This window comes from Tachyglossus aculeatus, chromosome X1 (assembly GCF_015852505.1).
Source record: "Tachyglossus aculeatus isolate mTacAcu1 chromosome X1, mTacAcu1.pri, whole genome shotgun sequence".
Taxonomy (NCBI): domain Eukaryota; kingdom Metazoa; phylum Chordata; class Mammalia; order Monotremata; family Tachyglossidae; genus Tachyglossus; species Tachyglossus aculeatus.
Genome location: NC_052101.1, coordinates 108,520,895 through 108,534,118, shown reverse-complemented (window position 1 = coordinate 108,534,118; position 13,224 = coordinate 108,520,895). Strand labels below are relative to the sequence as shown.

General features: G+C 44.9%; 1 protein-coding gene and 1 non-coding gene across 2 annotated transcripts in view; both read left to right on the top strand.

Moving 5' to 3' along the window:
- Positions 1–13,224, top strand: part of SLC6A11 (solute carrier family 6 member 11) — a 100,974-nt gene that overhangs the window by 42,636 nt on the left and 45,114 nt on the right. Inside the window, exon 7 of the mRNA XM_038772445.1 lies at positions 12,318–12,452. Coding sequence (XP_038628373.1) covers positions 12,318–12,452 — 135 coding nt within the window. The remainder of the gene's footprint in view (positions 1–12,317; positions 12,453–13,224) is intronic.
- LOC119920114 lies at positions 8,504–8,641 on the top strand. Its single transcript, XR_005447879.1, has one exon. It is a non-coding gene; the product is annotated as a small nucleolar RNA SNORA7 (small nucleolar RNA).

Genomic DNA, 13,224 nt, shown 5'->3' with positions numbered 1-13,224 from the left:
AACACTTTATTTTCCCATGACAAATGGGTCAGAGAAGTCTCGAAAACACTACCTCCCAGCAGCTTCGACTCTTTCTTTCAGTAATGTTTATTGAGCACTTACTGTAATAATTGGGTTATTTCTTAAGTGCTTACTCTATGCAAGCACCGTAATAACAATTACGGTATTTAAGTGCTTACTATGTGCCAGGCACTGTACTAAGAGCTGGGGTAGATACAAGATAATCAGGCCCCACATGAGGCTCACTGTCTAAGTAGGAGGAAGAACAAGTGTTCAGTCCCCATTCTGCAGATGAAGGAATTGATGTGCAAAAGAAGTTTAAGTGACTTACCCAAGGTCACAGAGCCAACAAATGGCAGAGCCGGGATTAGAACCCAAATCCTCTGACTCTCTGACCTGTGCTCTTTCCACTAGGTCATGCTGCTTCTCTGCTACTGTGTACTAGTTACTTGGGAGATAGGCAGACAGAAAAATATGCATGCAAGAGTCGGGAAAAATGCATAAATCAACAAATAATGGGAGTCATGAGTTGATATATAAAGAAATGCTAAAGGTAGTTGCTGGGTGGAAATTAATGCCTCTAGGTGGTGGTAGGTCTTCAGGAGGGCTTTAAAAATGGGGAGAGTTGTGGTCTGGTGGCTATGAAAGGGTATGACTCTGAAACCTACCTCTCCAGCCCTGACCTCTGTCTTCTGCAATCTCACATTTCTTCTTGCCTCAGGCCATCTCTACTTGGATGTCCCACTGAAACCTCAAATTCATCATGTCTAAAACTGAACACTTCATCTTCCCACCCAAACTCTCTCTTCCCCCTAATTTTCCATCACTGGTGACACCACCACCATCCTACCTATCTTATAAACCTGCAACCTTGGCATTATCCTTGACTCATCACTCTCCTTCAACTCACAGATTCTGTCACCAAATCCTGTTGGTTCTATCTTCACGACATTTCTAAAATCCACCTCTTCCTCCTTTCTATCAAAACTGCTATCACGCTGGTCTGAGCATTTTGTCATATCCCGTCTCTACTTCTGCATCAGCCTCCTTGCTGAGCTACCTGCTTCCAGCCTCTCTCCTCTTCAGTCCATACTTCATTCTGCTGCCAGATCATTTTTCTAAGAAACTGTTCTATGCATGTCTCCCGACTCCGATAATTCCAGTGGTTGCCCATCCACCTCCACTTCAAGGAGAAACACTTCACCATCAGCTTTATGCCACAGTCAGCTCTCTTTCCTTGCCTATCTCCATTTTCTCCCACTACAACCCAGCTCACACACTTTGCTCCACTAACACCAACCTACCCATTGTGCTATGCACTCATCTCTCTCATCATCAACCCTTTGCTCACACCCTCCCTGCTGCATGGAACTCCCTCCCCCTTCATATCCAATAGGCCACCACTCCCTCCTTCCTTCAAAGCCTTACTAAAATCATATCTTCTCCAGGAAACCTTCCCTGAAAATTTATCATCTCCTTGCCTTAGTTTTCTTCCTTTTTGCATCACCTATGTGGTTGAGTCCTTACTCATAAGCATTTAAGTACTCACTGCACCTCCACAACACTTACAGACATATTCTCATATTCTGTTGCTTCCCCCACCTATAATTTATTTTAATACCTCTCTCCTGCTCTAGATTATAACATTCTTGAGGGCAGGGATTGTGTCTACCACTGCTATTATATTGTACTCTCCCAAGAGCTTAGGCCAAATGACTCAACTTAGATTAGCATATTTTGGATACATAATCAGGACTAATTCTCTGGAGAAGATACTAATGCTAGGAAACATCAGGGAAAACGTGGAAGAGGCAGACCGACAGCTAGATGGATAGAGACCACAACAACGACAATGGAAGAACCATTAGAAAGTTTGCGGATTATGGCAGAGGACAGGATGTACTGGAGAAAGTATATCCATGGAGTCGCTATGAATTGGAAACGACTCGACGGCACTTAATAATAAAAAAGTGCTTAGTATAGGGCTCTGAACACAGTAAGCACTCAATAAATACCATTCACTGATTTATTGATTGGGAAGGAACTCTGGAGGAATGCTAGGTTTTAGAAAACCCAAAACTTCCCTCCTTCCCTCCTTCTAGTAGATGGTGATTGTCAACTGGGCAGGGCCCTAAATGGGCACCAAAGAGAGAAAATAATGCCCTACAGATGTTTCCCTGGGGATTTAATCCCCCTTTTACAGATGAAGTAACTGAGGCACAGAGAAGTTGTGACGCCCAGGGTAACAGTATCTACACCAGTTCTTAGACCAGTGCTTGGCAGTTAACAAATACCACAGTCATTATTATCATTGTTATTATATCATATTGTTATTTTAGATAATTTCAAAAGCAAGTTTTCTAATTAAACATATTGTTAATGAGAATTTAGTGAGGGCATCATCATCATCATCATCATCATCATCAATCATATTGAGCACTTACTGTGTGCAGAGCACTGTACTAAGCGCTTGGGAAGTACAAGTTGACAACATATAGAGACAGTCCCTACCCAACAGTGGGCTCACAGTCTAAAAGGGGGAGACAGAGAACAAAACCAAACATACTAACAAAATAAAATAAATAGAATAGATATGTACAAGTAAAATAAATAAATAAATAGAGTAATAAATATGTACAAACATATATACATATATACAGGTGCTGTGGGAAAGGGAAGGAGGTAAGATGGGGGGGATGGAGAGGGGGGCGAGGGGGCAAGGAAGGAACAGGATACAGCATAATTAATCCAATTGTGCTGCTGTTTACATTCAGAAGAACTTGACCTGTTAAGGACAGGGAACGTGTCTGCTAATAATGTTCTCCCAAGCATTTAGTACAGTACTCAGCACATAGTAGGGAACGTGTCTGTTTATAGCTGTATTCTACTCTCCCAAGCATTTACTACAGTGCTTTGCACACAGTAAGTGCACAATAAATATGACTGAATAAATGAATGAATAGTACATGCTCAATAAATTACGATTGATGCACTAGGGGAAAAAGAAAACAACTGGAGAAATGCATTTTTGAACCTACATATTTAGGAGGAATTAAGGTCTCCTTTAATAGAGGGATTGGTGACCAGTAGTTGAGAGTGACAGTTTCTTGTCAACAACCGGAGTTCCTGTTTGCCTCAACACTAGAAGGAGCACAGTTGAATTCCATGAATTGAATCAACTTGGTCCCTTTGGAGGAAACCCAGGAATGTAATTCTCTGGACTTAATTAATGTGAACATTCCCTTTCCACCTTCAAAACAAGGAAAGTGTCAGCCTCATTTCTGAAAAGTGCTAGAGCAGTTTTCAGAACTTACCTACTGTGTATCATTTTTCAGTTTGCTGCTGATTTATCTACCATGTTCTATTTGAACCAGACCCTTGATATTTGAGTTAATGTCCATATATTCCAAGTAAATATGTACCAGAATTTCAGGAACCGGCAGTGTGTGGGCTGAGCTGGGAGGAGATAGGAGTCTAAGAAATGTCAGGGATGTCAGTATATTGGGTCGCCTTAGTGATAGGCAAACATTAGGGCACTTGCTCTCTGGGGGCAAATAAAAAGTGACTCTCCTGCTGAATAAGGTGATGATCCATAGTATCTGATGTAAGCTCCTTGGGGGCAGTGATCGTGTCTAACTCATTCTAGTGAACTCTCCCAAATGCTTTTTACAGTATCCTGTGCACACAGTAAGACACTCAGTAGATACTGTTGATTGATTGGCAAGTACCCCAGACTGATTGAGAGCATGTGCATGTGTGCTGCTTACAGACCCACCTTGTGCCTTGCTGTCTTTTTCCTTGTGTTGGGTTTATCCGTTCTCTGAAAATCCTATAGAAGGGGAAATGTGGGGAGGAGCTTCCAAGATGCCAGGTGCTCTCTGCAGGCCATTTGTTCACTTTAAATTTATCCTTTCCTGCCTTAACTCCGCCCTCTCCTCTGCCAGGCAAAACTATTTTTCTTTCCTTATTGACACCCATGCCTATCCCTGTCAGCTGTTCTGAATATTTAACTCCCTTCTCAGGCCCCCTGTTCCTCCCCCTCCTCCATCCCTCACTCTGAATGATCTGGCCACCTACTTCATTAGTAAAATTAACACCATCAGTTCTGAGCTCCCAAAAGTCACCCCTCCCCCTTCTCCATACCCCCCACTCTCAACCTTCTCCTTTACTTTCCCATTCTTCCCAGCAGTATCTTCAGTTGAGATCTCCCTCCTCTCAAGTGCCACCCCATCCACCTGTGCTTCAGACCCCATTCCCTCTCATCTTATGAAAACTCTCGCCCCTTCCCTCCTCCCTTCCTTAAAGTCCATCATTAACCACTCACTCTCCACTGGTTCCTTCCCCTCTGCCTTCAAACATGCCCACGTCTCCCCCATCCTTAAAAAAAAAACCCTTTCTTGACCCCACTGCCCCTTCTAGTTATCGCCCTATCTCCCTCCTACCCTTCCTTTCCAAACTCCTAAAACGTGTCATCTAACACTCGCTGCCTCGAATTCCTCAACTCCAACTCTCTCCTAGACCCCCTCCAATCTGGCTTCCATCCTCTACACTCCACTGAAACTGCCCTCTCAAAGGTCACTAAAGACCTCCTTCTTTCCAAATCCAATGGCTCCTACTCTATTCTAATCCTCCTCGACCTCTCAGCTGCCTTCGACACTGTGGATCAGCCCCTTCTCCTCAACATGCTATCCAACCTTGGCTTCACAGACTCCATCCTCTCCTGGTTCTCCTCTTATCTCTCTGGCCATTCATTCTCAGTCTCCTTTGCGGGCTCCTCCTCCCCCTCCCCCTCAAGGTTCCTCAAGGGTCAGTTCTTGGTCCCCTTCTGTTCTCTATCTATACTCACTCCCTTGGTGAACTCATTCACTCCCATGGCTTCAACTATCATCTCCACACTGATGACACCCAAATCTACATCTCCACCCCTCTTCTCTCTCCCTCCCTCCCTCCCTCCAGGCTCGTATCTCCTCCTGCCTTCAGGACATCTCCATCTGGATGTCTGCCCACCATCTAAAATTCAGTATGTCCAAGACTGAGCTCCTTATATTCCCTTCCAAACCCTGTCCTCTCCCTGACTTTCCCATCCCTGTAGACGGCACTACCATCCTTCCCATTTCACAAGTCTGCAACCTTGGTGTCATCCTCGACTCCGCTCTCTCATTCACCCCACACATCCAATCTGTCACCAAAACCTCCCAGTCTCACCTCCAGAATATTGCCAAGATCCGCCCTTTCCTCTCCATCCAAACTGCTACCTTGCAGGTTCAATCTCTCATCCTATCCCGACTGGATTACTGCATCAGCCTCCTTTCTGATCTCTCATCCTCCTGTCTCTCCCCGCTTCAGTCTATACTTCACTCTGCTGCCCAGATTATCTTTGTACAGAAACGTTCTGGGCATGTCACTCCCCTCCTCAAAAATCTCCAGTGGTTGTCTATCAACCTCGAATCAAGCAAAAACTCCTCAGTCTCACCTTCAAAGCTCTCCATCACCTCGCCCCCTCCTACCTCACCTCCTTTCTCTCCTTCTACATCCCAGCCCGCATACTCCACTCCTTTGCCACTAACTTCCTCACTGTGCCTCGTTCTCACCTGTCCCACCTCGACCCCTGGCTCACGTCCTACCTCTGTCCTGGAATGCCATCCCTCCACACATCTGCCAAACTAGTTCTCTTCCTCCATTCAAAGCCCTACTGAGAGCTCACCTCCTCCAGGAGGCCTTCCCAGACTGAGCTCCCCCTTTTTCCTCTTCTCCTCCCCTCTCCACCATCCCCCTCCCTCTGCCCTGCCCCCTCCCCTCCCCACAGCACTTGTGTATATTTATACATATTTATTGCTCTGTTTTATTAATGATGTGTATATAACTATAATTCTATTTATTCAGATCGTATTGACATCTGTCTACTTGTTTCGTTGTCTGTCTCCCCCTCTAGACTGTGAGCCCGTTGTTGGGTAGGGACTGTCTCTATATGTTGCAGATTTGTACTTCCCAAGGGCTTAGTACAGTGCTCTGCACACAGTAAGCGCTCAGTAAATGTGATTGAATGAATGCCTCTGCATGGGTCCAGGGCACCTAGAGTTTTATCTAGGCTGCTGGCTCCCTGTTCTCTGCTCTCTTTTAACTTTGGCATTTTTGCTTAGGACAAAATATTGCCCTCTAGACTCTAAGCTTTCTGTGGGCAGGGAACACTGTCTGACAGCTCTGTTGTATTGTACTCTCCCAAACTCTTAGTACCATGCTCTGCACACAGTAAGTACTCCATAAATACCATAAGAAAAAAAAAGTGCCCTGGACAGTGTCTTTGGATGCCCTTTGCCCGACAAAGGTCTGGTGGAAGGCAAAACGCAGGCCCAAATGAATGACTTTTAGTTTCTGGCACTCTCTTTAATGATTAATTCTCAGCATCCCAAGTTGTATAAGCCCATCAGCCATCTGTAGCACTTATGTGCTTATGTATTATCTCTTCTCAGTACTTATGTTCATGCATGCATTCAATTATACATTCAAGTACTTCTTTTGACTATTCCATTTGTAAATCATTTATGGGAGGGAATGTATCACTTGCTTGTTTGGTACCTCCTAAATACTTAGTACAGTGCCCTGCACATATGTACACTCAATAAATGATCTTACTTTTACTAATACTACTTGGATAAAATGTCTCCTGGGGTCGGAAAATCATCCTGCTGAAAGAGTTCTGAAGGGACCATTTGACCCAACCTCTCCTTCCAGGCAGCCATTCAAGACAGGTGATTGTGAATTAATTGATTTTGATTTTATGTTTCAGAATTTTTTCAGGTATTGATATTTAGATGTTATCCTCTTTAAAAGAAGCACAACATGACATTTGCCCTTTACCCACTCCCAGGGACTGCTCCCAAAATAATAGTTGGTGACTCCACATGAATGTCTGCCAGTTCCTTCAATATCCGAAGATGCATGTCATCAGGCTTCATTGATTTGAATATAGTCAGTTTTCTGATGACAGTACTCTTGAACTTTTATGTCATAACCTCATTTATCCAGATTGCTGAGGGACAAACCCATCTGGGTAGCTGGGACCCAGTCTCAGCTCCTGGCTTACTTTAAAAATGGTGCCCTCCTTTGACACCAAAGGAGGGAGGAGTACTTACCTACTGTCTCTTGCCTCCTTCTTTTTCGATTTGTCTAGAAGCCAGGGCCCCCCTCTCAGGATCACACCTGGAGGGTTTCCAGTATTCTACCAGTTGCAGAGGCATACCCATTCCATTCCTAGCTTGGGCAGTGGATGAAGAGTGGAAGGCAATCTGTTACAAGTCCAAACTTACCTGGGCTGGGCAGCAGCGGCATGGGAGAGAGTTGAGGGCAGAGGCTCAAGTTTACTGCACGGAAGAGGGCAATGGTAAACCACTTCCAAAATTTTACCAAGAAAATTCTTTGCATACACTACCAGAATGATTGCAGATGGAGGTGGGGCATTCTGGGAGAGATATATCCCTGGAGTCACTCTGGGTCGGAGACTACTCGACAGCATAAGACAAGACAAGAAGCCAGGGGCTGGGAAAAGGACCACAGTTGGGTTCAGGACCCAGGTGAAGGAACTGAAGTCTGAGAGCCCAAAATGGTCCAGAGAAAGTGGAGATTCAAAATCCAACCTCCACTGTTCGCACCTTTCCCCCTGCCTGAAAACATCCTCTCCACTCAACCTCACCAAATCATATCCCTTCTCTCTTTCGTGGTCCTACTAAAAAGTTGCCTCCTCTAGGAGGCACTCCCTGAACACTGCCCCAACCTAACTGTTCGTGCCTTCCCACCAGCTTCCTCAGTACTCATGTATTCTCAGTTGATTTATTTGTGAGTCATTGATTTATATGCTTGTGTCCATGGGGGTGTCACCAGGGAGGTACAGGGCCTCTGCCAGTCCAAGGGGAGGGTCCTACCTTTAAATCCTTCCATCTCCCTCTCCTCCCATGAGGATAAACTGCTGCTATCTCACTGGCAATCCCCAAAAGACTTTGAGCAATGCTGGGCTCTGGGGGGAGGGCGAGCCATTCCTTCCAACAAGCAGAACTCCAGAAGTTGTCTGGCACTGAGCGAGACAGCAGGGAAAGCGTAGCAATTAGACTTGGTGTCAGTGACTCGGGCACTCTACCACTGCTGCCGCTTCATGCAGCAGCAACTCTTCTGAGTCCTGCTCACTGGGTGTCCCGCTCACTTGGGCACAAAGTCTAGGAGATGTGTCCTGCTTGGCCCTACCTTAGCAATGGTCCTGTGTGTCCATTATTTATATCAATTTTTCTCTACCTTCTATCAACCAATCGATGGCATTTATTAAGTGCTTACTTTGTGCAGAGCACTGTACGAAGCTCTGGGGAATGTACGGTACAACAGAGTTGGTACACCCTATCCCTACCCTCAAGGAGCTTAGTAGGAATAGTATTTAAGTGCTTTCTGTGTGTGGAGCACTGTACTAAGTGCTGGGAAAGAACACACAAGTGGGATTTAGATACAGTTCCTGTCCTTCGCCCTCTCAGGGTTGCACTTGGAGAGTTTCCAGTACTCTGCAAGTCACGACTACAGGAAGGAGAGTCAAGCAGAGGCATACCCATTCCATTCCTAGCTTGGGCAGTGGCTAGTGAGTGTAAGGCAATCTGCTACAAGTCAAAAGTCACCTGTACTGGGCAGTAGCAGCATGGGAGAGAGTCGAGGGCATAGACTTATTTATTGTGCAAAAGGAGGCAATGGTAAACCACTTCCATATTTTTACCAAGAAAACTCTATGGATACACTATCAAAATGATTACAGATGGAAGTGGGGTGTTCTGGGAGAGATATGTCTATGGCGTCACTGTGGGTCAGACACAACTTGACAACATATAATAATAATAATGGTATTTGTTAAGCGCTTACTCTGTGCAAAGCACTGTTCTAAGTGCTGGGGTAAATACAAGGTCATCAGGTTGTCCCACGTGGGGCTCACATTGACAATCCCCATTTTACAGGTGAGGTAACTGAGGCCCAGAGAAGTGACGTGACCTGCCCAAGGTCTCCCAGCTGACAAGTGGCAGAGCCGGGATTAGAACCCATGACTTCTGACTCCCAAGCTCAGGCTCTTCCCACTAGGCCATGCTGCTTCTCTAGCAGCAGCATATGACAACAACAACCCTGTCCCTTGGGAGGCTCACCATTTCAAAGTAAAAAAAGGCAGAAGGGATTGGCAATAGACACATAGAAGCTTAGGACTCTAGACTGTAAACTCGTCCTCTAGACTATAAGGTCATTGTGAGCAGGGAATGTATCTACCAACTCTGTTGGACTCTCCCAAGTGCTTAGAACAGTGCTCTGCCCACAGTAAATATCAATTGATTGATCGATTGAGCGATGAAAAGAGAGTGGTCCGGTAAATGTTCAGCAGTAGCATAAGTCCACATGACAGGCGTTTCACAGGGCAAGCCAGGAACAGCCTTGAGAGCTGTGATGGGAGTCACACAGCCATATGGTGGAGAGAAAGGGATTCAGCAAATACTCAGCAGTGGCTTAATCCACATGACTGGGGGTACTCAGGGCATGATTGGAGCAGAGCCCTGAGGGCCAGGATGGAGGTGGGCTGGGGCGGCAGGATTCCATAGGAGTCACACTGTTGTCAGGTGGAGCGAGAGCTTATGATCTAGAGGGAACCAGTTTGGGTTTACTTTCTCCCCATTCATTTGTAAACTCCCAAAGGACAGGGACCACACTTGCTACTTTTGTTATATAATATTAATAATAATGATTATGGTATTTGTAAAGGGCTTACTATTTGCAAAGCACTATACTAAGTGTTGGGGTAGATACAAGTTAACCAGGTACCAAATGGAGCTCACAGTTCAAGTAGGAGGGAGAAAAGGTATTGAATCTCCATTGTGCAGATGAGGAAACTAAGGCACAGAGAAGTTAAGTGACTTGCCCAAGGTCACACAGAAGGTAAACGAGAAGCAGTGTTGCCTAGTGGATAAAGCCAGGGCCTGGGAGCCAGAAGGATCTGGCTTCTAATACTGGCTCTGCTACTTGTCTACTGTGTGACCTTGGGCTGGTCACTTCACTTCTCTATGGCTCAGTTACCTCATCTCTAAAATGGGGATTAAGACTGTGAGCTCCACCTGGGACAGGGACTGTGTCCAACCTGATAACCTTGTATCTACCCTACCATGCTTAGAACATTGCGTGGCACATAGTAAGCAATTAACAAATATCATCACTATTGTTATTATTGAGTGTTAGAACAGAGATTAGAACCCAAGTCCTCTGACTCTCAGGTCCAGGTTCTTTCCACTAGGCCATGCTGCTTCTCTAATGATAATCTGCAAGAGTCTAGTTCAGTGATCTATAAACATATAGTACGTGGGCAGCCCTGATCCTGAAATCTGCATCGCTGGCGGCCAGATAAGCAAGGTTGACTTTCCTTCCTCCCACTACAAGTGTCATTTGTTTGGGTTGGTTGATCAAAGTTGATCATTTTTAAAAAGTAAAAGTTGAAAAAAGCAATAAAATCTCCCCCTTCCCCTTTCTTTACTTCCCTGCAGCCTTTCAACAGTCTTGTGTTATCAGCTTTCCCTTTCTTTCTGTAAGGAGTGTAACATTTTCTTTGCACCTTCTCCTTTTTCCTAATGAAATTGAAGAATTGTTTTTATTACATTTTGGCCATGTATGCCCATGGCAAACCTAACAGTAATCTGAAAGATTTTTCAGCTCATACATATGTTTTAGCAGCTCAAGTGATACTTGCCTTTTTGGCCAGCTAATGCTAATTATAGCAATGCATCTTGGAAGGGTTAAAAAGTGATAGACTGTCACCAGGTGAACAATGCGTTTTTGCCACAACAATATTGCATCATAAATTTTGCTTTCTCATTCTTCTCAGGGGTCTGGCCAATTCCCAGGGGCTCCCTGGGGGTACTGGCAGCTCTGTCCTCTCCTGTTGGGCTGAGGGAGTGGTGAATTAGGGCACAAAGCCAAGTGAAAGGGTGACACAGAAGGGAGTGGGAGAAGGGAGAATGTATGTTTAGTTGGGGAAGGCCTCTTGGAGGGGATGTGCTTTTAATAAGGCTTTCAAGGTGATTAGAGAGATTGAAGAGGGAAGGCGCTCCAGGCCAGAGCCAGGTCGTTGGTGTCAAGATAGATGAGATTGAGGTACAGTGAGTAGGTTGGCATTAGAGGAGTGAAATGTGCAGGCTGGGTTGTAGCACAATCCACACTGATGTTACACTGGTGCCTAGCCATGGAGTTTTTTAGTGAAAAATTCTTAAAATTAACACTTGACTTGGTCAGGGCCAGTTGCTATCTCTCATGATAGCTGTTTCTCCTTTCCAGCCTTATTGAGCAGTGCCATTCCTGGGTCAGACCATGGTCCATCCGACCTAGGATTTATGAGAGTGGCAACAGAATATTTGGACGGACTCTGCGATGGTAGTCGTCCTGAATGTCCATCCCCGTCATTAGAGATCAACCATACTTCCTGTCTACCACCCTAATTTTCCTTTTAAAAATCCATTATGGACCACTTGCCCTTGTTCTTATTTATACACATTTTAATCATCATTAACATCAGCATCGAATATCTACTGGGCCCAGATCATTATACCAGGTGTCCTTTCACCTACTGATATTTTCCATCAAACCTATTGATATTTTCTGTGAAAACTCTACTGTGAGAATCAGAGTATTCATTCATTCAATTGTATTTACTGAGCACTTACTGTGTGCAGAGCACTGTACTAAGCGTTTGGGAGAGCACAATACAAAAGAATTAGCAGACTTGTTCCCTTCCCACAATGAGCTTACAGTCAAGAAATCTAGTATCTAGGATGAAAACAGGTCAGAAAGCCCATGATTACCTGAAGTGTTTATCCACAAATGAAAATATCATGGGAACTAGACAATATGAATTGGAGGTCTTAACTTTTTCATTCATTCATTCAATCATATTTATTGAGCACTTAACTGTGTGCAGAGTGCTGTACTAAGCGCTTGGGAAGTACAAGTTGGCAACATATAACTTGGAGTTCATTCTTCCTCCTTTCCTGCCTAGGCACAGGAAGGACAAAGACTCAGTTATAGTGATTTTGCATCTGTGTTGCCTGTGACCCTTGGCTGACCCTGTCTGTGACTTATTGGCCTGCCCCACCACGACAACTATCCTTGCCTCTTTGACTCTTGAGCTTGAGAATGGGGATGGCTCCAACAGTCAGCTTTCCTTCCTGATATACCTGATTTTCTGGGGGAGGAGTAACCAACCCCCTGGACACTCACTGTTGGAAAGAAACACTTAGTGACTTGTTTCCTCCACTTTTCCTTTGCAGGTGGTGTATGTCACAGCCACGTTCCCATACATCATGCTTTTAATTCTGTTGATCCGAGGAGTAACGTTGCCTGGGGCTTCTGAAGGAATCAAGTTCTACCTATATCCAGACCTCTCTCGACTCTCTGACCCACAGGTAGGGCTCAGTCACTCAAGCCCAACAGCCCCAGCAAGAAACAGGTAAAGAACACCCCAAGCTTTGTTATTCTCCACTGTCGCAGATAATGGCATGTGGGCAAACATGAAGTTCTGGCAGGTATGATCTTGATGAAACAGGAAGAATCATTCCCATGCTTGTTGCTGCAGTATGGTAAGCCTGAAAGCATGCACCTGTTAGTGGGCATGTTCTCAGTTGATCTGTTTTTCATTTGAAAGAAACAAGAATGACCCAAGGAACCTTGTTAGACAGTCTTGCCAATGATTTTCCCAAATCATTAAGGCACACAAATACTATTTGGCCAGAATATTGGCATTGGCTGTCTGTCTCTCACTCCCCACCTCCATCTCTTCTATCCTCTTCTGCTTCCCAGAGTTTTTCTGCAGCAAACACACTTGAAGCACTCCAAGAGACCAAGATTTTTAGGCAAACCAAATAGACAGGGAGCTGAAAGGAGGGGCAGAATATTAAATATTTCAGGCTCTCATGCCTGGTTTCCATTAGATGTGCCCTGATCTCTTTGATCTGGGCTAGGACTAGAGCTTATTTTCCCAGCTATTGTATGGGTTCAATAAAAATGCTACCCAGAGAGGCCAACTCTACTGAGATATATCCTGGCAGATCAAGTAGAGTTGGCAAGGATGAAGAGGGGGAGAGAGCATTCATGACTGCCATTTGGCTAAGATCTTTATAAGAAAGTGACATTCCCTCTTTACAGTTGACAGGGTATAGACAGCTGGAATTTCAGTCA